Source organism: Arvicanthis niloticus, chromosome 1 (genome assembly GCF_011762505.2).
Source record: "Arvicanthis niloticus isolate mArvNil1 chromosome 1, mArvNil1.pat.X, whole genome shotgun sequence".
Classification (NCBI taxonomy): Eukaryota; Metazoa; Chordata; class Mammalia; order Rodentia; family Muridae; genus Arvicanthis; species Arvicanthis niloticus.
Genome location: NC_047658.1, coordinates 57,850,635 through 57,878,119, shown reverse-complemented (window position 1 = coordinate 57,878,119; position 27,485 = coordinate 57,850,635). Strand labels below are relative to the sequence as shown.

The window sequence follows — 27,485 nt, the reverse complement described above, 5'->3', positions numbered from 1 at the left end:
AACAAATATCTATAAACACCATTAATAGTATTTTGTAGCATGCCATTGATTACAACTGTTTTTATGATTTTGGGAAATATAATGAGCCCTTTTAGATAGCTATCACTATCATTGCTGTTATGTGGGTTACAATAGTAACAGATCTATTGTCTAATTTGTAAGGATCCATATTTTTCATTTTTTAAAAGAAGCTAGCTTCTTTTAAAAAAGCATTCAGTTACAAATTAGCAAATGACCATGAGGTTCTGTAATTTAAAATCCATGAAAAAGTAATATCGGTTATATTTTTTTACCATAAACATGCTCATTTTAGTTGGAAAACTGAAAAGACACCCTAAAACTGAAGAGCAATTGTATTAATTTTCTTTTTGAATGATCTTCACTCCTGTACTATCTTCAACAAAAAGAAAGCAGAGATAGGCATGTTTACACTCCAGCTCTGAGCTTCTTCTGATTATGCTCATCCTATAACTAATGGAAGCAGCATTTGAAGTGAATTTTTGAGCTCCCATTGTCATACAGGTTGTTTTTCTTTTAGCAGAGATTGAATTTTTTAGTTTGTATTTTTCCAATTCTAAAATATTAATATTTTTCTTAATCTTCCCTGTCAAATAATTAGAACGTATTATCATTGATTAAATGTACTGACCATCATAAATATTAAAATCTTCAATAAACATGACTAAAAAATATTTGAAAAAAGAATAGGCGAGGAAAGAAATGAGAAAAGGAAGGAACAGGAAAAGTAAAGAGAGAGGAGCGCTGGGAGAAGGAAAATAGAAGAGGAGGGAGAGGGGGAAGAAGAGGAGAAGGAGTTATTTGCTGAAGAGAATAAAGAGGAGGAGGTTAAAAGAGAAGAAAAGAGAAGCAAAAGTATAGGAGTTATGAAGATCCAGAAATTAATCCCTGGAGTTCTGTGGATCTCAGTCTTTGTTTTTCTTAGGTTCTTTCTTTACTTATGTAACATAGTGTTTTCTGTGAAGAACTATATTTTGTATTATGTTTTGTATGCTTCTGATGATAAACTGTAATATAACACTTTATACCATGCCTGCCTCGGCTCCAGGTTCTTTATTCAAAAGTAACATCTATAGCTCTTGGTAAAATATTAATAACCTAGAATTTAGTAAGCTAATTATGATTCCTCAGAGATCTGACATTTAAAAGATTTTAGTAAAAAAATTACTGAACTTTCAGAACATTCAAATTCTACATAATATTGCTTTTATAAGATAAAAAATAAGATTTAATTACTGAAAACACTGCATTCAATTCTCAATCATTAATTCTGTTCATGGTAATTACCCAAAAAACACACAAGTGATCCTTAGATATAGGAATTATGTGAATGGTTAGTACTGTAGCAGTGTGCACATTTGTACAAAACTAGAGAAATTATTTGTGAGTGTTAGCAGAACAATAATGCAATTTTAGCCTTTCTGAACATAGTCATGTGGACCTGGAGAATTTGGGAATGGCATTCTGGAATATTTGGTGGTGATAGAGGATAGTGATGCCTGAGAAATTGCTGGGATCTCATCTCTGGCACAAATCCTTTATGTCTAAGGCAAAATCAAAGCCAATAATTAAATAGTCTGAAATAACCTATAAACAGAAAAGATACTACCCATACAGTTAGGAGTGAATTCTAAGTTGACCTCCCCCCAAGATAAACAATAATAATTCCATCAGTAGCTACTGGCAAACAAAAATTATAAAATACACATTCAACTAACACATTTTATGTTCTAATGACCTATTAAATTCATATAGTTTGCAAATCTGAATCATTACTACCTTAAAGTTTGTCTTAACTTTTAATACATTCCAGTCCCTAGATGATAAAATAGAACTGCTTCTGGGTGATTCCAGCAGTCTTGGGCATGTCTATATCCCAGCAAATTGTAGAACACTGGGCCCTTCAGGAAAGCCCTTTAAGGCTGTGGGAAAGAACACTAAAAATGTGACAAAATATATAATTTCTCAACTATGCAAAAATAAGGATGCAATATGAATTGTATAAGGAGCTTCACAGATCTAAAACAACAGAAGCAACTATACTATGACCCATCTTGTAAGAAAGATAAAGAGAGGCAGATACAAAATCAGGTAAATTCCTAAGTTCAGGTCAGCCTGGGACAGATTGAATTTAGGTTGAGGTATGGTTGGAATCATAATTCAAGGGTGAGGTCCCACCCAGCTATTCTCTGTCAAGGGGCTAAGGTCATGGAATGCTGATTCCTATGATGGTCAAGAAGGAACATGGGATAATTGATTGAATTGATATATAAATACTAAACTGGGCTTTTGGTCTTCATGAGACAAGCCATCTGTAACACTTCTTTATTTAGAATTATTTTTTCTAGTGAAAGCTGAGCTGTCTGGAGATCTCTGGGAATTGAACACAGTTCTTCAAGAATGTTTTCTAACAATTTCTGATTTTGGTCAGAAATTCCATGGAGAGCGAAAACAGCTCTTTTAGAATTTTTCATAGCTCTTTTAGAATATTTTTGAACAGGATTTCTGATCTTAATCAAAGATTCCAAGAATTACTTGGAGGGTTAACACAACTCGTTTAGAATGTTTTCTGGCAACTCTCCAGAGAAGACTGCATGAAGAGCGAACACATCTTTTGTTAGAATATTTTCCGGCTTTCTGATTTTGATCAGGAAACCCAAGAGTTACTTTTAGAATTTTTCTAACAGAATTTCTGACTTTGTCAGAAGATCTAAAAAAAAAAAAAATTTATTGTAGTGTTTCTGACTTTGGTCAGAAAACATATGAACTATCCAGAGAGATTTTAGATTTTTTTTTTTACTAGTAGAGAGAGCTGTCTCAAATCTAGCTGTCTCAACCAGAGAAATTTTTAGTATAGCCCTCAAAAGAAAAAAGGAAATAAAGACAGTCTCTCTGAACACAGAGAGAACAATCTAAAAATCTCTCTCAAACAGACTACAGAGCCTAAAGCTATCTACAGTGAGCTGTTCTGGAGCCATCTCCAGGAAGACGTAGGCCGACAACTTGGACCCACAATTTGACTTTGAGTCATTTGCTTCATAGCTCTCAATCTATTCTTGTCTAAGGAACCCAGACCTAGCTGAGGCTGGTCCTTTGCACTGATGGGTAAGAAATATGAAACATTTTCAAGTCATAAAGGATAAACACTCATCATGTGTAACAAAATGAGTCTATTGTTCATTATGTTAAGTGAAATAAGCCAGACAAGTAAAGACAAATATCATTCTTTCCCTCTCATGCATGTATGTAAGTAATAAACAATTGACTTGAAAATAATTAGTAATTGCTAGATGTTGTAACTGGTGTACAGGGATAGAAAAAAAGGACTGGTTAGGGCCTTTCACCACACACTGCTTGGATATATAAATATCACATTGAATTCGAATTAACAGATACAATTAACCTGTTAATAAACATTTTTAAATGTTTAACTAAACACAGGCACTATGAATCATACAGTGAAAATCTTTAAACCAAAACTCAATTATTGTTACTTGTTTACATAATTATCAGAAAGCTGTATCACAAGTATGGCTGTTGTATTGCAGTATATAAACTAACTTGACCATGATTCTGTTTTACCAGGAAAGCTTATTGATATATTTTCCCCAGAGCATTGCTGACTTTTTTTTTTTAGAACAAATTAGCATCTTTATATCATTAGACAGGAATAAGAACAAGTGAAAACAAAACAAATAAAAAGACTGAAGCATAAACAGTATTTCACAATTAATCAAGGGAGGTACTTTTCCACCTTGTTTTTATAAAAAAGCAAAACTGTGAAAATTACAAGTGCTAGCTATTTATCCACATGCCATATATTCTTATATAACGTGTCTGCTACTACTATAAGGGGAATTCATCCATTCATCAAATCACTGTGCAGCTGGCATAAACTAGGCACTCTAATGGGTACTGGGGGCACATTTTAGAATCCCATAAAGGTCAGGAAAAATATTTAAGTGTAAAAACATAACAAACAACATATAGAGTATGATATATGTAGGTTTTTGAAAAATACCAACTCAAAAATTAATTTTCTTGTTGACAGTTTGCTATAGCACTAGAAAAAAATGTAATAATAAACTACTTATAAGAATATTGCATTTTACATACAATATGAGCTACATTTAAAAGTAATCATAGATCCAGTTTACAAGAATAGAAATAAAGTACTTTTGCATGAAACATTTGTTCTATTGTATCATATTTTCATGTCAGTAATATTAATTCATGTTAATACATATATATTTTAGGTGAATGATGAGATGGCTCAGCAGGTGATAATTTCTTTGGCAGAGAATTTATACAAAAGTTTTAATATGGCTTTGATATTCTAATTATGTCCAGTGAGATTAGAATCTCAAGTGATTTAGGTAAATATGCTTTATTAAACTCTAATCTGAAGACTTTCGTTATTACTCACAACTGTGTTTGTGGTTTGCTGTATAATGTTGAATTCCTCCACTACATTTACTCCTGGAATTGCAAATAGTTCTGTGTCAGGAGGCTCTTGCATAGATTTCAGATGGCTGGTGTCAAAAGTCTATGGTGCTATCCTCTGAAAAGTCTGAGGACTCAAATATTATATGTTGTGGCAGTATGTTACAAGGAAAACTAAGAATATCTGAACCTGATCTACTGGTGCAAGCTTATAACAGCAGCAACTGTGAAGGCTGAGGAAGGAGGATTGAAATCCTAAGCTCAGAGTGTACAGTTTAGTGAGATCCTATCTTAAGAAGTAAACATGACTTGCGATACAGCTCAGTGATTGACGGTTTGCCTATCGTGAATGATGTCCCTATTAAATCCCCAGCATTAGATGGGAGACAGGGAGAATAGTCTCCATACTAGGCATTCTTAAAGAAGCATTCACGAAGTCACTGTTGTTTAAGAGTAAAGGGGAAACAATTTACTTACAAAGTGGAGTATATTAATTCAGGGGAAAGTGGCTGGATACAAAAATTAATTCAAGAAATCAGTAGCCTTCTTTCATACAAAATGGCCTTCACAGTAGCTACAAATAATATAAAATTCCTTGGTGTAAAATAACTCTAACCAAGCAAATAAAAGACCTCCAAGCCTTTGAAAAAAAAAAAGTTGAAGAAAATCGAAGGATCTGAAAATGTGATGCATTTTCAGAGTGAAATATCAATCAGCTATTAAAAACAATAACACCATGAAAAAATCATCCTGAGAGAAGTAACCCAGACCCAGAATAACAAGCATGGTATGTATTCACTTATAAGTGCATACTAGTCATAAAGTATTTATTAGTCATAAAGTATATGCTACCATCTACAGACCCAAAGAAGACAAGCAACAAGGAGGGCCTACAGGAGGATACTTGAAATCTCTCTGAGAAAGAGAAATGCATTATGGGTAGAGGAAGGAGGCAAACAAGGTTGGGGCAGAGGGTTGGGGTGAGAAGGGTTTCAATCTGGAAAAAAACGGAGAGAGAACTGGGAAAGAGAATTGAAATAGGAGAGGGTGCATCTCTGGGACAAACTAGAAAGTTAGGACAATGGAAACTCCCAGGAATCTATAAGAGTGATCCTAGGTAAGGCTATTAGTAATAGCGAATATAAAACCTGAAATGACTGCCTCCTGTGACCAGGGAAAACTTCCACTGGATGGATGATGACACCAACCCACTCACAAAACCTTTGAAACACAGTTTGTCCTGCCTACAATATGTGCAGGGATAATATTGGAGCAGAAATTAAAGGAATAGCCAAATGATGATTGGCCAAACCTAAAACATGTAACATGAAAAAGATCTCCCTCTGGTAGCAGAATTAGCTGCTCTGATGACATCCAAAGACCTTTAAGGTCTGTTTGATTTGGCTGGAATGCAGGCCTGTCCTTAGTACACAGTTTTAATCCATCTGACTAGAATCGTTTAGTATGCACCTATAATTAGAAAAAGTATCTAATTAGAGAAATTTGACAGAGAGAGTATACACCCAACTCTCAGGAAAAAAAACTCTCATGGAGAGTCAGTTCTGTTCAGTTAGTTGAGTTCAGATTATTGGTTAATGAGTTGGGAGTTGTATTAATTGGGGTCAATGAAGTGATTACAGTGCAGTGCAGTGAGTTGAGGTCATTAGTAAGTTCATGCAGTTCCATGCAGGTCAGCAGAGGCAGTTGAAGCCAGAGAATAAGAAGAAGCCAGACAATTAGAACAAATTGCCAAAATTAGTTTAAGGCCAAGCAGGGAAATTCAGTGAGAAGCTAAGAGAAACCAGTTTGCTTCTGTTAGCTAGGAAAGGTGTTTTAGTGAGAACAGCTAAATTCAGAAAGAACTAGAAAGGGTAAGCTGATTCATCAGTAAGTCTCCAAGATGACAATTACATCTGTGGTGAATAAAAGTATTTCTACACAGTCCTGGCACTATTAATGATATTCTGCTTTAGTTGCAGACAGGAGTCTAGCATAACTGTCATGTAAGGCTTTACCCAGCAGCTCATGGAAGCAGATGCAGAGACCCAGAGCCAAACACTAGGCAGTGTTTTAGGAATCTTATGGATAAGAGGGAGGAAGGATTGAAAGAGCCAGAGGGGTCAAGGACATTACAAGAAAACCTACAGAATCAACTAACCTGGGACCATAGGGGCTCACAGAGACTGAACCACAAACCAGAGAACATTCATGGTATAGACCTAATCTCAATATATATAGACCTAATCTATCTATCTATCTATCTATCTATCTATCTATCTATCTATCTATCTTTCTATATATATGCATACACACACACACACACACATATAGTTTGTTCTTTTGGTGAGTCCACTAGCAACAGGTACAGAAGCTGTCTCTGACTCTGCTGACTTGAATCCATTTCCTCTAACTAGACAGCTGTATCTACCAATAATCAGAGAAGTTGTACCTAGTCCTACTGCAACTTGGTATACCAAGGCATGTAGGTACCTATGAGAAGCTTCCTGTTCTCTTCAGATAAAGGGAAGATAGGACAGGGAAAGGAGAGGTGAAAGAGAAGGACTTGTTGGAAAGGACAGAGGGAAAGCTGGAATCAAGATAAAATGTAAATAAATTAATTACTTAATAAAAATTTCAGGGAAGTCTTTAATTGGAGTTATCAATGAAATCAGTCTATCACAGCTCTAAAAGGCAACTAGCATCCATTCTGTGTCATATGCATACATGTGCTTAATTTTGCAAAAGAACTGAGGCAAAAGGCATCTCAAATTTTCTCAGAGCAGAAAGGGTACTGGCTGGATTGACTCATTTAAGAAGAATGACATTTCTCTCCTGACTCACAGCATCTTCTTTTCTTCTGTCGCTCTGAAGGACTCATTTGTATTGCCCTTCAAGAATACTGTATTTATCCTCTGTTCACTTGCTCTGTATTATAAATACCATTGCCTAGAAATTCTAGGTGTAGTTTCTTATATATTGTAAGTCACCAGAAATATTAATTCTTGTGTTTTATAGGCAGTAAAAATCACATGAAATACAAGTACCATCACTTAGTATTAATCTGAATCCCTGGTTTCCTGTGCTTCTTCTGAAAGTATGGATAAAGTTTTCTAGAGGAAACATCTTGTGATTGTTGCCAAAGGATTAGGTGATACAGAACTGTCATTTTGTAGTGGAAAGCAACTTGACAATTTGAAAACAAGGTGCTTTAAAAAATAGGAGTTTATTTTTTTATAATTGATAGATCCCCTAAAAGCATTTGGAAGTTTCTATATTTTCAAAAAAGGGAATAGTCAACTGAACAATAGGGAGAGTTATAAGATCACCAGAATAAATACAGGGGTCTGGAGAGTGATAGGTCTGGAACTATAGGGAATTATCCCAACTTAGTGAGAGATGGAAATTAAGATGCATACAGAGAGGTTATGGGTATATAGATGACAGATGGATAGATGTGTGTACGTGTCAGTAGATAGGTAGAATAAGGCATGAACTGACATTTTAATTTTATGTAAAAGCTCAGAAGTTTTCTAAAGAGCCATGTAAAATAACAACAAACATCACATTGGGACTTTCCACACAATCCCATATTACTGTATCTTATTTGTCTCAAGAAGATTTTCTTTGTGAACAACTATACCACTCCTCTTTTAGAAGAAAAACAATAAGGAATCATGACAAATATGCTCACACCCAGATTCTTGTTTGTAATCAAAGTTCATTCTAAAATCATGAGAAAAAAATATACAGTACAAAAATGAATATTTAAACCTACAGCCACTAAATCCTGTTTGTAAAATATCATATTTTACTCATAGAATAGAAATTGAAAATCGAAGAAAATACTTTATTCTAAATAATATATCACAATAGACAATTTATATATCATAGAACATTAAATGACCATATACAGAATTTATCCATAAAAATAGGATGAAAAGATAAATATTTAAAATTTTGCTACTTATGGTTAGCACTTCTATGCAAACATAAGCAAGTGGTTCATATAGAATTCCAAATATGATTTATTTGCTTCTTGTTTTTTAACTTAAAATGAGCTTAGAGAAGATTTATCATTAGTAACACAGCATGTCATTCATTTTAATAGGTGTATAACAATGTCTTTATGAATATATTATCATGTGTTTTATCAGATTACTTATTCAATATTATGGTGCCAATTTATACTAACACAATTACTGAAGATTTTAAAATATAAAGGTAATAATTAGTTTTCCTAGGAGCATAATATTGAATTACCCTCTTCTTCATGGTGTGCAGACCTTACATTTTATAAACTTGAAGTGAGCTCCTACCTTCTAATTTATCATATCCTTGACTGAAACTCATCAATTCTTGTGTTTGAATTTCATTTTTAAACAAGAATCAGTATTCTCTTTGTTAAAATTAGAAGAACAGCTGGGCAATGGTGGCTCACGCCTTTAATCCCAGCACTTGGGAGGAAGAGGCAGGTGGATTTCTGAGTTCGAGGCCAGCCTGGTTTACAGAGTGAGTTCCAGGACAGCCAGTGTTACACAGAAAAACTCTGTCTTTCAAAACCGGGAAAAAAAAATAAAAATTAGAACAAATTTTCCACCAGGCTTCCCACATTACAGAACAGAAGGTAGTGTTAGCCTCCATCAATGTACTTTAGAAACAATCTTTGTAATCTTCTGTCACATTGAGTTATGATTATTTGAGCATTTGTGTATACTTCATCCTCTTTGCCAGACTAAAAATCCATAGAAGATTTTGATATACAGAACTATCCAAAGGACTTGCAAATATTTGCTTTAACAAATGCATCTTATATGAGTGTATCAAGAGCATTAGATCATTGGATCCTTTTAGATTTTAATGATATATAAAACTCTAAGTTAGTAGCTACATATTATAGTCCTGGCTCTAAAATTACTATTAGGAATATATAAATTAGTTATTCAAACACATTAAATATTTTACCTCTTAAAATTGAAACAAAATATCTAGACAAACAATATCAGTAGATTGTTGTGAGAATCAAATGTAACTGAAAATTTTACATGAAAAATATCAGGATTGTAGGAGAGTTAAGGAAATGTAAGGTATGTAGGGTTTGACTTGATGGAATATTACTTAGAAACAATTTACAATGGGTTCTGAACGTAAAAGGAACATAATGTTTTCTCAGAAAATGAAAAATAAAAATCAAAGATGTTCCAGTTCAAACATTTAAGTACTCAGACACATCATTATATCTACAAATAAACTATCAACTTATAAATGAAAACTTCCAGAGATAGAGAGATATCAATTAGTCTGGAAGCCTAGTTTACTACTTTTATTTGTACTGGTCTATATATAATGCATGAGGGGCTGTACAGTGAAATGCATGTTATCATGTTACTTGATTACCAGAATCTGCCATATCTTAATAGAATAAACACTCTGAACTTGAAGTAAATTCCTACAGCTCAGTTCACTAATTTCTGAATAACTAATCACCATATCTTGCACTGCATGAAAGTTTGTGCCCAACTGATATGCTATTAAAGATTCTAAGTCTTCTCTCTTCTAAGTGTTTCCATAAGGTTTAAGAAGTATTTTCTGTCTTATTCTGTATTCTATTGTGGTTAATACATGAACTTCATTTACTTAGGAAAACTGTTACCACATTATTTAGATCACACAATTCCTATATGTCAATACAAATGTATTGCAATAGCCTCAGGCAAACCAAAAGTTAGAAAAGTTGCATATTTAAATATATTGCAGGGTGCTGTTTGTAACAAAAAAAATTGTTACTTTATAAAGTATGGTTTAGATATTTACCTTTATTACTATATTTTCCATGTAACAAAGCCATAAATTTCAAAATATTATATATTTTATAAAAATTATATATCCCAATTCTATATAAGCATAAAATTAAATCACTTTTATTATTGTATATTTGATTATTTATTCTATATAACAAATATTTTTAAGTCTACATTGTTTGATAATTCTCCATAACAGCATAATATGCTACATTCCTTACTGGGCATATTTATCTATCAAAAACAAAAGAAGATCCATGATAGATATTAAAAATGTGAGCTGCTCACGGAAGAGCCAAAAAACCTGAAAACATATTTATAAATAAGTATCAAAAGACATTGTCAGCAGAATTTGAAATTGCACAATACATGTTGAAAATGTATCTTGCTATTTAACAAATTAATAGACACATAAATGATTATATTAGCTTAAATATCATTAGCTGTTATCATTCTGGTGAAATTAAAACATATCAAAAATACCTAAAATGGTGAGGAACATTTTAACCTTGCAAAAGCTTAATATTTAGCTGAGAAGTTGGAAAGTATCATAAAACATTTAATATATGTAGAGGGAATCACATACCTTCTGTGTGCACAGCTGAGACATAAGTCCAGTTGTATCTCTTCACTATGTCTACCATGGCTCGGGCTTGTTGGGCATCTGAAGGTACTACCCTCATGAAGTACTTGAATAGAGTCTTGTCACTCAGATCCATGCTGGTTGCAGAGTAAGCAATCTGAGGTATGTTGAAAAGCTGGAGCAAATTCTGGACTTGAATGGCCACAGAACTCGAGCCAGGCCCAATGACTCCCACTATGGGTTTCTTGGAGCGGAAGGAAGAAGAGCCATCTACACAGCGTACCAAGCCTTCTTCCTCTTCTGCAGAGATGAGGGAATCCCTTATAAACTCAATGCTTTGCTCTAGGGCCACAGCGGAATGCCAGCAGGAATCTCTTATCTCACAGCCAAGTGTGATGTTGGGCAATAGTGTAGGATCTGAATTGATCCTTTCCAAGGTATGAAGCATGGCCTCCACTCTCTGAATGCCATACTGCTCACGAACTGCCCCACACTTCCTCTCATGAACTTTGTCCACAGTTGGTTGGTGGTGAACTGAGAAGAGAGCTCCAATAATGATGTCACCTGGCATGTGAGCCACCACCCTCCTCTCACTGGACTGTGCACTCCCTCGTACATCTTCTTTCAGAAGTAGGACTGACAGGATCAACAGAAGGACCATTTTAAGAAAGGAATTCAAGCTAATAAAGACATCATGATGGAGGGAACTCAGATTTCCAATAGGTACAGTCAAATGATGCCTTGCGTTGAGTGGTGCATTGAGGAATTCGACAGCAATTGAGATATTATCCTCTAAAAAATAACAAAGTCCCCAGCAAATGTTGAGTTAGATGCATCCATGTGATCACAATATTCATAACCTGAAAGTGAAATGAGGAGCATGAGTTTGAACAGTGTACATACTAGTGCAGCGAGACTCCTAACATTCATATTCATGGAGAAATAGTGTGACTGGTATTATAGACAAAAATAAAGAACTGAAAAGTTTGGGGAATTTTTGTGCTTTGTTTTGTCACCAGGTGAAAGTGTCTTAACCTTGACTGTTTTACATTCATTTGTTGTTGTTGTTGTTGTTGTTGTTCATCTGGAGTAGAGAAAAGCAAATGTGATATGCAGCAGACATACCTGTGAAAAAGAGCTTCCCAGGATCCAAACTACTACATGAAGTAAAAATCCTCCAAACACAGAGCCCTAAGAGCTTCTGAAATTAGTGAGTAACTTATGGGTGCTGGGATTGTGCCCAATTTTCATTTTTATTTTAAGTTTAATCAGATTTCAATTTCTTTCCAAATTTTTATCACTGAGCACCTACTAATTATTCAGTTATAAAAGCAATCTTCTTTAAAGACCCACTTGTAGCTCAGTGGTACAGTAATTGACTAGTTCATTACAAAACCCTGAATTAGATCTCCATAACAGCCCACAAAGAAAAACATAAAATTATGTACATTTCTTGACTTGATGCAATGTAAAGCAGATTGTATACATTCCCTGGGATGTATAAGCTTTGTGACACTTTATATGTGATATATATTTCAAAGATGCATAAAAAGAATGTTTGAACATTACAAAGCAAAGTGTTATAAGCAAGCAGTAGTGACAGGCATACAAGTTTGGCAGGAAATAATTTACAAGTTATAACATTAATAGTTATTAGTAAAGTGCTTAACAATGCAGGAAAACAATTTTCCCACTGAATGAATTTTGATGATATGTGCCATGCTGGCCTTATGTTATGATCATCAACATAAAATACCATGTTTTCAAATATCTTAAATTGAATAGGGATATATGTATTCCCAGCAGAATCTCTTTTGTTATTGAAACTCAAACAAAACCCTGTAGTTAGGTGAAGACAAATTATTCTTTGGCATTTTTCTTGGTACTCCAGAGACTTCTAAACAATTTTGGAATTTTTACAATAGAAGTCATAATAATCAGCCTTCTATCTCTGATCTAGAAATAAAAATTCCACAGTGACATGGCTCAAAAGGCTGGGACTACCCTTCTGAGAAGAAACTTGGTGTAGGCAACACCATAGTCATTCGTTACTGCTTAAATTCCTAGGACAAAGAAAATTTATCCCAAGCATCCAACAGCAAATTCTGCATTAATGGATAAAAGAAACCTAGCAAATAGGTGGTTGTTTTCTCTCAATAGATTTACTTTGGATGTCACCATCATGGCCAACCAAGATTTTTAAATTGTTTGACAATGATTAACACCCAAGAACTACATTGATAATATATGTCTTTAGGAATTTCTGACATTATTTTTTATCTTTAAAAATAATGATAATTTTAGATTTCAACAGAATTTGAAAAACTGTAGTTTGGACAGTCAATGAACATACCTTGAATTACATTTCCCACCACAGGTACTTTTATTACACTGTTTCTTTCAACTGTTCCCAAAGCAACAGAGAAAGAACTCTTTGCATAGTTCCAAACACTAAAATTAAAATTTCACCAATAGCTACATGTTCCAGAATAATGAGGTACTTGAATACACAAGTTTTAGTGTATGAATCATATATACCATATTTTATAATTTAGCATTTTAGACAATATTGAAGGGAACAAAAGTGTTATTTAACTTTCTCATGGTAAAATTCTGAACACTCTTAAAATGTCTGTTGAATCTCCTAAGATCAAAGTCATGGAATCAGTGTTTATTCTTATTCAAAAAGTGTTGAAAAGTAAAACAAAAGATATTTAAATGGAAAGTTGGCTAGGACATAAAGATTAGGGGTGAGGGATAGAGACATAGCATTGGCTTGTAAAGCTAAGGAAGAGCCAGATTCTGTTGGATTTCCTAATGTTTAATGTGAATTGCCACTGAAAGTCATTCTGCAGATGTAAGCAAATGATAGAAAAAATTTAACTTTAGATTCATTCATGCAGCAGAACATTCTGGATAACAAATTGAAGAAACCTGATTAGAAGACACATAGTGATCTAGACTAGAATGACAGTATCTCAGTCATGACTGGTAACAGTAAAAATAGAGAGAAGTGGACACAGTTAGATATAACTTGAAATACAGTTTCTCGTGAGTGCTGATGAATGATATATGAGTAGAGATAGAAGAATTTTGATCTGTTCCTGAAAGTCTAAGAAACTAACTTATTTGAATATCGTGAAAAGAGATGATACAGGCAGATATGTGAGCAAGTGAGCAGCAGAAGAAAATAATAATTTTCTTCAAAATATTTTAAATTTTAGATGCTTTTAATGTGTCCAGGAACATATGCTAAACAGAAAAGTGATGTATGAGGCGTGGCTTAGAAAAGAAGTTTAGCTTGAGACATAAATAGAGAACAACTAGTATATAAACTCTTAACAATGCAGGAAAACACCTAAAGAGTGATATAAACTTGTCAAAAATGGAGCTAAAAAATGAACCCATCAAGGCCAGATTTCAGGAAAAAAAAATCAACTTAGGAAGGGAAACAACCTACAGAGTGAGAGACAAAAAAGAACAGGTGATAACAATGAAAAATGGTGGTCATATATTCAGAGACATATCCGAGGCCTCATGTTGAACAAAAAATAATGCATCTGGCACCATTGATGATATATTTATAATGTGTGCTGTACATCTTGATGATATTTAATTAAATAGTTGTGTTTTATGTGTTGTATACATTGCAGATTATATCAACATTGCTTATAAAGATCTAAATGTTCAGATATTATTTTGTTTCCTCTATTTCACAAATATATATTATATATGTGGTTTGATGTTAAAAACTAGTCAATAAATTCTAATGTGGTAAAGAATATTGTATATTTATGATGAGTCTAAAATATATTTTTCATAATCCTTATGACCTTTTTGTTGCCTTAGTACCCATTCCTATAAAAGATATGTTAACAATATATTAAAGTCCAGAAAAATGAGAGAGATCATAAAGACACATCTCTTTCTTTGTAGTAATGTAGAAATGAATAAAATTGCTTTGCAATTTAAGTTGTGAACAGTCCTCTGTGTGTAGAGGGCAATGATGATTCAATAAAGAAAATTCATAGATATGTATAGTATGTATTGTGTCTACTACTAGGAAACACATACATATACTTTTTCTTTCAGGCTTAGTAAATAAAAGCTATTTCTTCACAAACATAATGACTTGAGTTTAATTCCCAATGCTCATAAAAAATCTGGGCATGGCCTCTCATATGCTTAAAACCTAAAGGGCATATATAGAAAGGTTGCTGGGACATCTGCCAAGCTCCAGTTCAGTGAGAAATTCTATCTCAAAGGAATTAGGTTAGAAATGATAGATCAAGACACCTGACAGCCTTCCTTCTGGTCATATCCCTGCATACACAGATAGTTCCTTCTCTACACACAAACACATTGTAGTTTTGAAATTTAGCATAAATGTGTTATCAGCTTACAAATCTCACAGAAAAATATCCTTTATACTGTCAAAATATTATAAATTAATAGAGATTAAATTACAAATACACAGGTAGAGAACACATAACATAGATCAATATCACTCCTTTATCCAATAAATAGTTATTGAGTGGTTACTTTGGACCAAAGATTGTACTAGACCTGGTGGTTCCATTTTGGATAGAGAAAGCTCATGCTCTTTTGGAATCTACACAAAACTAACAGAGAAAGTAGTTGTTATATGATATACAAGATAAAGTAAGTGAGAGTCCCTATACTATGGAGTATTAAACCCTAAAGATATAAAAAAAAAAAACCAAACAAACAAAAAACACTAGACAATGGAGCAAGATATGAAGTGATAAGCATGATAATTTAAAAATGTTGCCAATAATATAAACTTTAAAGGTATTAATTAAATATAGGTGTAAAAAAATAAAGGAGCCACTCAGGATAACATCTAAGAAAAGTATATTTTAGGTAAGGATTAACGCTAATATCAAGTTTATGAGATGAGATTTTGTCTAGTTTCTTGGGCAATACTAAGGAACCAGTATATGTGCTGTAAACTGAGAGAGAAGCTAAGACTAGTCTGTGAGGTCCTCTGATAGTGTTAAGCCTGTTTGAACTTCAGGAGACTTTGGCTGTACATTGTTTTTGGAATGTTTTCCTGCAAGGCTTCTCAACAGAGAAGGGTTAAACTCTGGATCTCATTTAACATAGAGAAGCAGCACAAAGGCAAATTCTAGCAAAGCAAGGAAGAATCTATGGAACTCAATCAGGTGCTAGTGGTTGGATGGTAGATGCAGCATTAATATATATGGTGGTCATGACAATGGTACTGTGTATATTTCGAAGGTAAAATGAAAGGGTTTTGCTGTCAGGTGAGTCAAGATGAGAAGGTAAGGAGAATTTGGTGAGGGTGAGGGAGTTGGTCTTTCAACCTGAGCAGGTGAAATCAAGTCTTCATTGTGTTTGAAGAGGAAGGAGCAGCAAATTTGGATAGAGATGTTTTGTATACTTACTAGAATTTATGAACATATGTGGACAAAACATCTGGATATACCACCTAGGAAGCAGAAAAACAAAAGGTAGCTACACAAGCTGCATTCCATAAGATTCTGAGGGTGAAAATAAACAAACTAGAAAGGAGGCAGTATTTGGCTCAGAAACTTTCAGTCATATAATTTAATTGAGTTGTGTAGGGAGTGATATATAGTATAGTCATAGCATATTGAACAGAGATTAAAAAGCCTGTATGATTTAGTTTTCATTAAATGTCATAAATGGGTGTGAACTCACATACAGAGTTTTATTTCTTAAAAAAAAAAATCTAACTTTTTGATGTGATTCCAATATTTTTGGGGGTTGAGGATTACAAATTCTTTCTACAGTTCTCCTGGAGTCTCTCTGGTGACCTTAACTCCCAGCCATTCACCTCTGGCCACCTGCTGGCACATTGCTCCTTGGAAGTCTGCTACTCAGTCTTATTTGATTCCCATAGCTTTGTTCATACTGGCTGTGCCCTTTGATATGGCTTGTTACAATGACCTTTATCACAGAGTTGTGGTAATAGGCTTAAAATCCACTAGAGATTAGTATGCATCCTAGATTAGTATGAATCTATGTTCTTGGCCAGTTGGTATTACTGAGACTTCCACCCTTACTAACAAAGGCATAAATTGTTACCCATATTCAAATGTGATGACCGGATGAAATATTTTAAAATATTTCCATTTCAAAATCTTAGATTCTGTACTGTGATATGCTTCCTATGGCCTCTGAGCACATGTGGGAAACTTTGTTCATATTTCATTTTCTCTTTCCAGCCATCTCTCACACTTTTTTATGCTATTTATTTCTAAGCTAAAGTGATAGCTGTTTACTCAATTTCTCAGTTACAATAGATTTAAAACTCATTAAAGACTAAATATGTGCTTCCCTGAGCATAATTTGGTTTAATCATTACACAGAATTAAATGTTAGATAAATCCTAACTGTGAAAATTTTTGAAATGAATTGCCTTTACATCATCTTCTTTTTGGCTACCTGGCCAAGGTTTTCTCTCTTCTGTTTCCTAGAAAACTAAGTACACAAGTCACCCCCACCCTGTGCGGGTGGACTTCAAAGATGAGAATTGGACTAGAGAAATGAGCAAAGAGTCTTGAATACCCCCCCCCATGTTTTCAACAAATTAAGTAAAAACAGGATCACAAAACTAGAGAGTGTCCTGTATTTGATGCTATGTAAATGACACCCATAAAGATTAAATGATATATACCAGGCTGGGATATGGGAGGGATATGCCAATAAAGACACAGGTGGAAACCAGTGTTTGATAATAGGTTGTTTTCTTTAATCATTTTTTGTGCACCTTTTTAGGGAAAAAAGTCTCCCATTGAACCTTAGAATGAATAGCTATATTTATTAGGCTGATTGGATTGTGAGTCCCTGATATCTGCTGGCCTCTGACCACCAGGGCAGGAAAGATAGAATGACATGTAGGAATCACTATGCTAGGCTTTTGATGTTGATTTTAGAGATCCAACCTCAGCACCTAATCAATTTTATATATGCTTGAAATCCTCAAAGAATATCAACAAATTATAAAACAATAACAGACTATCATCACTTCATATAAACTACCATCTCAAAATCAAATTGATGTGTATGTATGTGAGAGAGAGTGTGTGTGTGTATGTATTTGTGTATGTGTGTGTTGTAATTCTTGATCTGTAGGGATGGCAAGTTGGTGAGTAAAAAGTAAGTTCTTGATATGGTTAATGGGGAAGTATTACCCTATATAATGAGCTATATGATAAAACAACGTAGGCCTCAATTCTAATAACATGAAAATCTTTAACTCATTCAAGTTTGTTCAATTTATATAACATGTTACTTTAACCTGCTAATATCAAAGCAATCAAGTGCTTTAATCCCATTTACACTTCTGGATTCATTGCACATCAGAGAAAGCGTTAAATACAGATTTAATGCACAAATATGTATTTTGCCTTAAGTAACTATGCAGCCTCATTTCCTATATGAATATAGATAAAAAGAAACTGGTGGGTACCATTTGCTATAAATAACAAATGACAATGTGATCAGACTTGAAGTGTACATTGTCTTTAGTTTTCAACAATCTTCTCACTGCCCAACCATCTTTCTGGCACAGATGTCTCTTATATAATTTAATCCTCACAGAAGCAAATCACAAAGCTCAGGACGTCAACACTAACAAGATTTATTTTGCATAAGCCATAGTCTCATCTCAAACAGGGTGTCAATATTCCATGTGCTGTTTGCCTTTGGTAAATGTTATTTATAGAAACAACTGCATATATAGATAAGAAACACTCAGTAGGATAATGGTATTGAGATCTATGCAATGTAGAAAAGCTCTTCTGTCATTCATATCTGACGCTTACATCTGTGACCTTGTAAACAACAGAGAACAGCATCCTCTTTGTTTAGCTGAAGACAAAGAATAGGCCATATTTTAATCCTCCCAAAGCCATAAATGGCACCGCAAAAAGATGAAATCTGTAATTTTATGCATTAGCTAAAAAGTGCTAGCTGTAGACCGGAGCTCACTAAAACACTGTGAATCATTTAAACAAGTGGTTTAGTAGTCCATGAAGACCTGAAACTACTGCCTATTCCAAAAAAGAAAAAAAAAAATTCACCATGTCTAACTTGTCTCATTTTAATTATCAAGCAGAGATTTTAAACTTTAACCATTTTATAGCCCCCAGATGCTTTCTTCAAATTTATGACATACCTCTATAGACTGTAAAGAATTATTATTCCTGTTAGAATATCAGTCATCAGATACTTGAAAACATATTTCTCATTTTTATAACTTGATCTATATTTACTTACTAATTGCTGAATTTATTATAAAACATATAAATACTATTTTGTATAAGCCTTGTAAAAACCCTAACAAGGTATTGTTATTACTAACTACATTAGTACCTCTCATTATGGAAACTTATAGGCAATTTTCTTTAGAATATTTCATACATATCAAAAATAACTGTCAGAACACAACCCAACTGTCTCTGATGTCCACATTTCTTATAAACAAGTGGCAGCCCCTTGGGAAGAACCCTGTGGTTTTGTTATTTAGAGTTCAAATAATGACAGGGCATTTTTCCAGAGACTGAGAAGTTGTTTGCCTTAAGTTCATCCATTAGAAATCACATTAAATAAGTCAAATTGTTAACTTTGTTTACCTGCATCATTTGAAAGATCACTTTTTTCTTAACTCTAGTGAAACAATAGTTGTCATTTAGGACTAGGTAATGTTGTAGCAGGATATTGTCTTGTCTATTGGAGGATATTAAACAGTGTCACTGATCTCTGTCTACTGAGCCAAGGGACTTGTAACACAATTTTTTATTTATGAAGCCAAATATACCCATAGACAGCACCGAATGCTGTTACCAGGAGACAAGCACTTACAGTTGAAAACCACTGACTCACATGAAAACCCTCAAAGTATTGTCCACATCACTAGTAACAAAAAGTGCAGGTAAGGGCAAGACTATTGGATTCATCATTTTTACATAGCTTTTCTCTGCAACTTCCAAATAATATGAAGGAGGTTAACTTAGCATGTGTGTGATTTTCGCATTTTGTTACACATTTTTAAATGATCTTGTTGCTGAGGATGTTAATTCCATTGTGAAAACACAATTTTAACTGAGATAATGAATGGTTTCCTTTTACATTCACTAAAGCATGGTTCTGAGTAGCCACAAATTTCAATAAAAGAATGTAAGAATAGCCTAGGATATATTTGCAGTATCAAAGGCTGCTTCATTCTAGTTATAGAATTCATTTTGACTTAAACAGAATAGTAAATGCTATTTAATATATTATTTTACATGCAATATTTTCAAAATGTCATTTAATTAACTTTTTAAAGTCAGTAATAACTTATTACTTACTTACTCCTAAAGGGTAATGTTACATTAAGACAGATTGGTCTTAAACTTATTTTTATCATTGCAAAATAACATGTTGTGTATTGTATAGACATGATGAACATTAGTGCTATTGTGATTATATTCTTTTCATTAAAAAATACTTATGCTCAAAAGTTTGCACACATAACCTTTATTCAAACTAAACTACTGTGACAAGTAACCATTAGAGAAATCTTTCATAGCTGACATTTTGTAATGCCAGCATAATCATGTCTATTTAAAATATACTTTTTGCTTCAGATTTTCCCTTTAACTTTCTTGAACAGTTTGGCTTAAAAAAGGAGATATTTGAAACTGTAATCATGTACCATTTTGATTTCTGATTATCTCACAAATTTGCATATATAATTTTGAATAATCTTGAATGTTTTAGAAAAAATTTGGACACTCTTTTGTGGAAGAACATGGTGCTGACTCAAAATTAGTAGAATTCAAAAATCTCAATTAATACGTTCAAGTTACAAGATAACATTCCTGTCAAAATCTAGAATTTGGGAGTCAAATGTTCCTGGATTTCACTCCTGCTTTGTGATGGTACGAGCCGTGAGACTTCAGACAAGTAAAGTAGTCTCTTGCACCATTGTGGCTATTAACAAGGGAGAGAGAGAGAGAGAGAGAGAGAGAGAGAGAGAGAGAGAGAGAGAGAGAGAGAGAGAGAGAGAGAAATTTGTGTGGTTGTTGTGAAAATTAATAACTTGGGCAGCATTTTATGTCCTGAAGACAACAAATTGTCATAAAGTACTTTTATATACTCGTCACCAACAGGTCAGGCAAGTTACTCAGATTGGAGCAATTAATTTCTCATACTCACTTGGTTGTATTAATATCATTCTAACGTGCCCTATCTACTACAAACAAGGAAAGTTGGGTATTTGTTTATATAGTAATATATAATGAAATATATACAATTATACATATATATATGATTTAATTCTGTTTCAAAATTCACATACTCAACAAAAGATGAGATCCACATTCTTGTAATCTGGTGACAAATCTTCACTAAAATACACTGCAAACCACAACATACTGAGAACAATCATGAAAGAACCTACACAAATAGCAGCACTGTAGATTGATGCTATAGAAACAGGGTGTGTTCTATTCATGCTGACAATTTTATAATACACATACATACACACAATGTATGTATGTATGTATGTATGTATGTATGTATGTATATATTTTGGGGATTTGTTTCTCGTTCCCACTTTCCATATTCTGACAATGAAAGAAAAACTTCAGTTTTTACAACAAAAAAATTAAAAACAGTATTTTGTGTGACTCATTTAATGAATAACAATATAACACATCTAGTACTTGATACAATGCCTAATGTGCTCACTAAATAATACTTACTATGGCAAGCAGTGACCTACAACAAAACTTTTATTGGAAGCCTTATTGTCAAAGATATGTATGTATTTGTCTGTCTGTCTGTCTGTCTGTCTGTCTCTCTGTGTATGTGTTTGTGTGTGTGTGTGTTTCAAGCAATATTATTAGCATTAAAATATATATTTATTTTTCCTCTGCATTAAAACTGGAGCAATAAAAACAAACCTTTGGCATGCCATTGTATTTAAACCCTTTCATTCAAATAAAATGAAGAAATATCATGAAGGCACTTTCTGATTTATAAACAGTTGAAAATACAAAATTGAAATAGTCCATTCTTGTGTTATATGAGTATGAAATAAAACTGCTTCTTTGGATGTGTCTATTTTGTGTATCTTCTGAAGATACAACAAGAAAGAACATAAAGAGATGGTTTAGGATTAGGATTAATATTTCCAAAGAAACAATTCCAAATCAAAGAAACTTCTATATAATACATTGTCAGGATCTCAAAATCCCAAGCAAATCTAGTTCACATTAGCATACCACATATACTAACACATAAAAAAAGAATTCTCATTTTTTCCACAAAGTTAGTTTCAACTGAATGTATTTAAATAGTTTAAAGAGAAATTTGACATACGTAAATATATAAGTCCATATATATATATATCCATATATCCAATAGCAAAAATTTAAAAAGAAATATGCCTCTTCATTCCATTGAATGTAGCAAAACTAGAATAAAGCATGTATACATATCTTACTCTAATAATACAATTAAGTATATATTTACAATTTATTCAATCTTATTTTTTCCACTTAGTTTGTCATCTTCTCTTAAGTAGCATTTGATTTTTATTTGTCTTTTTGTTACAAGGCCTCATTTATCTTCCTACATAACTAGGGATTACTTTGAACTCTTGTGCCTCCTGCCTCCACCTCTCAAGTGCTGGAATTTAAGTTATACATCACCATCCACAGCTTTAACTTACCATTTCTAAATGCAGAAATATTCCCATCACTCTTCAAAAAAAAAAACAATATAGCAGTATTTTTGGAAAAATGTTCAATATTTTTTAATAAAATGAGAATCATGAAAATTATTTACTCTCAAATGTAAACCTGTTTAGTGAAGTCAATATAGTAGGAAACATGACAAAATAACAACTCAGAAAAAAGAGAGAAAATAGTATGTCATTACACAAGTATTCTCAAATCATAGATAGTCATTATATGGATAAATATCTATAACTGAATTTTTCAGTGTCCTCTGTATATCTGTCTGCATGGGCATGATGTGTACTAAGAAGAGATGGTAAAAGTCCATGTCTACATTTGATAACATGAAGATTTAAGCAAGTACATGGTCTATTCAAATACCATTCTTCTCCAAATAACCTCAGAGTAGCCTATAATAAATAGGCATTAAAATTTCCTTTTCTTTTTTTTTTTTTTTTTTTCTTTTTTCTTTTTTGGTTTTACTTCTCTCTCTTTTTTGGGCATAAAACCCACAGGAAAAACGCTGCTATATAATATCATGAAGCTCTAGAGGTTGCAGTTAAAATACATGAATTTTGCATTTAGTCATGAAGTGTAAAGGATGAGAAAAAGTCTTTTTTTTTTTCTAAGTAGTGGTTGGTTGCTCAGCAAGTGTCCAGTGAACTCTAGAGAAGAGAATGAGGACCTGTCCAAGGTGCTGAAGAAGTTTCCAGGAGAAGGTGCAGACTTGGTGGCATGCATGTCATTAACCTAGTGAGTTTAGCAAGCAATCTTTTCTACTTCTAAACCAATGATCCTTCAAAATGGAAAGTTCCACAAATGATGAAAATATTTATAACCGACAATTAAATACATAATTAAATAAAATTAACAGAGAAAATAAAGGAGGAAATTCCCTGCACTCCATAAGGGAAGAGCACAAAGCACACATAAAAAAGAGATAGCACACCTTTATCCTCTGAAACTCAAAATAAGCTATCAAATAACTCATAATAAATCCTTGATAGATGAAGAGATGCATTTAGTGTTAGGCATACTTTCTAGGCAACCAATCTGCTTCCAGTACCTGGAACACAAGTGATCACTAGCCCACTCCTTTAGCAATTTAAACAATAAAATATAAAGTTGGATATTGAAAGGAATAGAGAAAGGTGAGTCCACCATTCCACTTGTCCATACTAGTTTCTTATGAAGAAATAAACTGACGCATATTCCTTACTTGCTTAGATACCCATGCTACCACAGGTAAAACAGTTCCACGATTCTGATTAAATAAAAGCAAGAATCTGTTATCATATCCTCAAAGTCACTTTTCCCATATCATGTACTCTAAAGAGAAATATGAACAGCCATAAATCCTAAAACTGGGGGAGGGGGAGGGACTCTCAAGTTACGCCATTACTTCCTGCTGAAATGTCCCAAAGTTTAGATTAGGCTACTGTAAGCATCAGCTCTTGTCTCCATGTCTCTGTAACCTGGGATCCCTCTCCTGCATACTTTTCTGCTGCCCTGGGGTAGCTTTGTGTCTGGAAGGAAAGGAAAGCTATATCCAAAGAAAAAGAAAGCACACCAAAGTTGAGCGGGGGTTGGGGACGCTTAAAGGACATTGGGATAGAAGAGATAAATCCAAGATATGCTTTCAGCATCAACTGCTGTCCCCCCTCTCTAAGCAGTCAGAGCTGTTGCCAGAGGAGAAACCAATCTATTACCCAGAAGTGATTCTTCTTCCTTCCTTTCTCTACCTTTGCTTTCTCAGTTTTGAGTTCTCCAGCGGATTGGGTAAGCCAGTTTGCATTCTAAATCATGTTCTCCTTTCCTCAGAGCTCAGGCACAGGAATCCAAAGGCATGCATAATCCCTATTTTAGACCTTGCATCTCCGCCCCCCCCCCCGCCCCCTAGCTTTACCCTCTTGCTTGCGCCTTTTCCACCAACAGGTTTAATTAATGATGGTCTTCTGTAAAAGCAGATGTGAACCTCTTCAGCTCTGGCCACGCTGTACTCATCTACGTCCCCTCCTCCAAACCACACTGTGAGCTGATCAGCATGCTTAAAGCTCCTAAATCCTTGTTAGGTCTGGGATAGACACCTGAGCACACAGACATAGCAAGCTTACCCCCTGTCGGCCACGCAGCAGGCAGTGAGATGCTGTCTAGCTAGCCCCCCTGGAGTAAAGTTGGGCAGCAGAAATCAATGGGGTTGAGCCAGCTTTTCCTGTCCTGGGTTTTTCCCACCCCAAGAGGATCTCAAGCTCATCTCCTGTGCTCCCGAGTGCTCAGAACAGCCGAGCTGAGGGCGGTATGTGCAGCAATCTTCCCCTCTACGGAGGAAGGGGGAAGGGGAGAAGGGGAGAGAGCGGAGGAGGGAGGGGTGGTAGTTAGTATTTATAGAGAAGAGACTTCTCTGCGCAACTTTTTGGTGCCACCAAGTGGCACAGTGAGTTCCTTTAGGAACACAGACTCCTGGGCAGATCAGGATGGGTAGACTAGTTTCATAGCCAGATATTCATAGGGTTTGGGGGGGGGGGAGCTGAAGACACCCGGGGAGATGAGTTTGTGAATGCATACCATCTCAGCATCTGCAATGTAAATCTCCAAATTCTAAAAATGAATATATTTTGATGGAAAAAAAGGCTAGAGATGACTTCTTCAGTCAAGTAGAAGAGGAATCAACATGGTAGGTACCAGCTGCCTGCTCCCCACTGGGCTATAGACATGCATGTTCTAAGAGAAATATCCCTTTTCTCTTCCCTTCCTAACCCTTCTGCTCCTATTACAGAACATTCCTGTCTCATTCCAAAAACCTCTTTTGCTACACCAAGTGACCATCCTTGAAACTGGGATGTCATTTTCTTTATCATAACCAACCTTAGATAACTTCTCAAAGCTTAAATTTAAAAAAAAAAAAAAACTTTGCAGCCTATCACCAAATATATTTTTCAAAAGCTATTTATCTAGACAACAAAATAAACAAATCAACAAAATGTAACTTTAAGTTTTGTGCATCTGAAATTCTCCAAACAGCTGTCAAAGCTCCAGAATCTTTGTATGGGGGCTGAATGTTTGGCTGGACTCACCCTTTCCCATAGACCTTTCATGGAACCAGCATGCATTATTCCAATAACAGTGAGAATATAACAGCTGTTTAAGATACTTGGAGGGAAAACATCTTTTCAATCTATTCACCTGTATTTCTGGGTGTCTCCCTTCCCCTTTTCCCTATGCAATTCTTCAAGCTTATACAAACACACACTATTTTGTGAGACTTCAGTGTCCTAAAATGTATTATGCTTCCCACTTTCCTGATGGAGAGAATAAGTATACAATGGTTGGTAGTCTTGTTCAAGGTCACATATTTTCCTAGACAATGGCCTAAGGACTTCTCAGGGTGTGACTGAATGAACATTGGTATCAAATCTGACAGACACAACTCTCCTTGCTATACTACCACACAAAGCTTATGGAGTCTGTTCAACTCCCTTCTGTTTCCTCTTCTCCATGCTCTCCGTTATCATCCTTTATGAAACTTGCACCAGAGAATTAAGGGTTAAAAAATACCTTCCTTTTACTGCTAGAAATATTTAAACTTAGCTTTAAGGGTCCAGATGTGCGGATACATCTCATAAATGGGTTAATGATTCCAGAGAACCTCTTGTTCCTGGTGTTGCAGTCATCCAAGTGTCATTTTAGAATTGTAATACAGTATTTAAAACCATCCATAATCTTCTTTTCTATCTCGTTTTTGGGGTGCAGCATCAGCAAGTGCGCTTACTATAGCCCAAACATCTAATATCCTCAGAGATCTAAAATTCTCCTCCCTCGCTAAATGCATGCTTTATCATTGCACATGTACCAGCATGAGACAGAAGGGGGGGAGGCTTTATTGGTTTTATTTCTTTCTGTCACTGATTATTTTAGTTATTTTTCTATGGAAACAACCCCACTGAAATCCTTCAGTTAGGTAAATGAAAACAAAACGATATTCAAAAACCTCCCATTTATCCCTCCACATTAGCTCAGGCTCCTGACTCTAAATTCATGTCTAATTTACAGAGCACATGTCCTTGCGGGGTGACTTTCTTAAACTTAGAGGACCTTCTAGCATCCCTGGCTTCACCTGTCGTCCACCTGCCCACCACCTGCCCTCCTGGGTCCCTTTAGTCCAAGCACCCGCCCCTTGCTCGCTCACTCTCCATCCCTGCACTGGGGGAGGGGCTCCGGCGGCATCCTACATCCCTGGTAACTCCACAGCTGATAGAAAGAAAAACAGCGCTGTGCTTACCAGGTGCGCTCTCTGAGCCTTGTTCCTCTGGACAGCCGCTCCTTTCAAGCTCCCTGCGCTTTCGTAGCGGCCTTGGCTGCTGCAGAAGCGCTAGTGGCTGCGATCGAAGCAGTAGTGGCAGCCAGCAGAACGGCTGCGGGCCCTCGGTGGTGGCGCTCGCTCTCTCGCGCCAGCGCCTGGAGCACGTGCTGCGCCCGGGCAGACGCAGCTGGAAGCGCAGCGCTGGGTTGGCTCCTACTCCTGTAGAGTGCAACTGGGGTCCGCTGGCTAACCTTGGATCAGTGAGTGAACACTGATCCTAAAGCCTCATGGTCTCAAGGTTCAGGCCAGGGCAGTCTTGGACTTCCTCTCTAGCTCATTCCCACCCAGAGATGGAGAAGAAGCAGGAGCTGTGCTGGGAGGCGTGGGTGGGATGTCACTCAAGAGAGAAGCTGGGGAGCAGGTAGATAATCAGTTTCTCTCTGAAGATAGTAGAAAACTCCTGACAGTTATTGGGAGAAGCTGGAAGACAGAGAGATGAATGGGACAAACAGAAACAGAGAGACAAGCAGAGACTGAGAGAGAGGAGAGAATGACACAGACTGTACCTGAGTGCGCGAACACACACACACACACACACACACACA

The 27,485-nt window shown here is 35.1% G+C and overlaps 1 protein-coding gene across 3 annotated transcripts in view; it reads right to left on the bottom strand.

The window, feature by feature from the left end:
- The window catches only part of Grm5 (glutamate metabotropic receptor 5), a 483,575-nt gene extending 456,318 nt beyond the window's left edge, over nucleotides 1–27,257 (bottom strand). Inside the window, exons 1-2 of one of the 3 annotated variants that reach the window (XM_034485471.2) lie at nucleotides 26,860–27,257; nucleotides 10,846–11,702 (exon numbers count right to left, since the gene is read on the bottom strand). In XM_034485471.2, the coding sequence (XP_034341362.1) occupies nucleotides 10,846–11,503 (658 nt within the window). In that variant the 5' untranslated portion in view covers nucleotides 11,504–11,702; nucleotides 26,860–27,257. Of the gene's footprint in view, nucleotides 1–10,845; nucleotides 11,703–24,694; nucleotides 24,886–26,859 lie in introns of those variants that run through there. The other 2 variants (XM_076937502.1, XM_076937509.1) reach the window with 2 other exon arrangements.
- Between the last annotated feature and the right edge of the window lie 228 nt (nucleotides 27,258–27,485).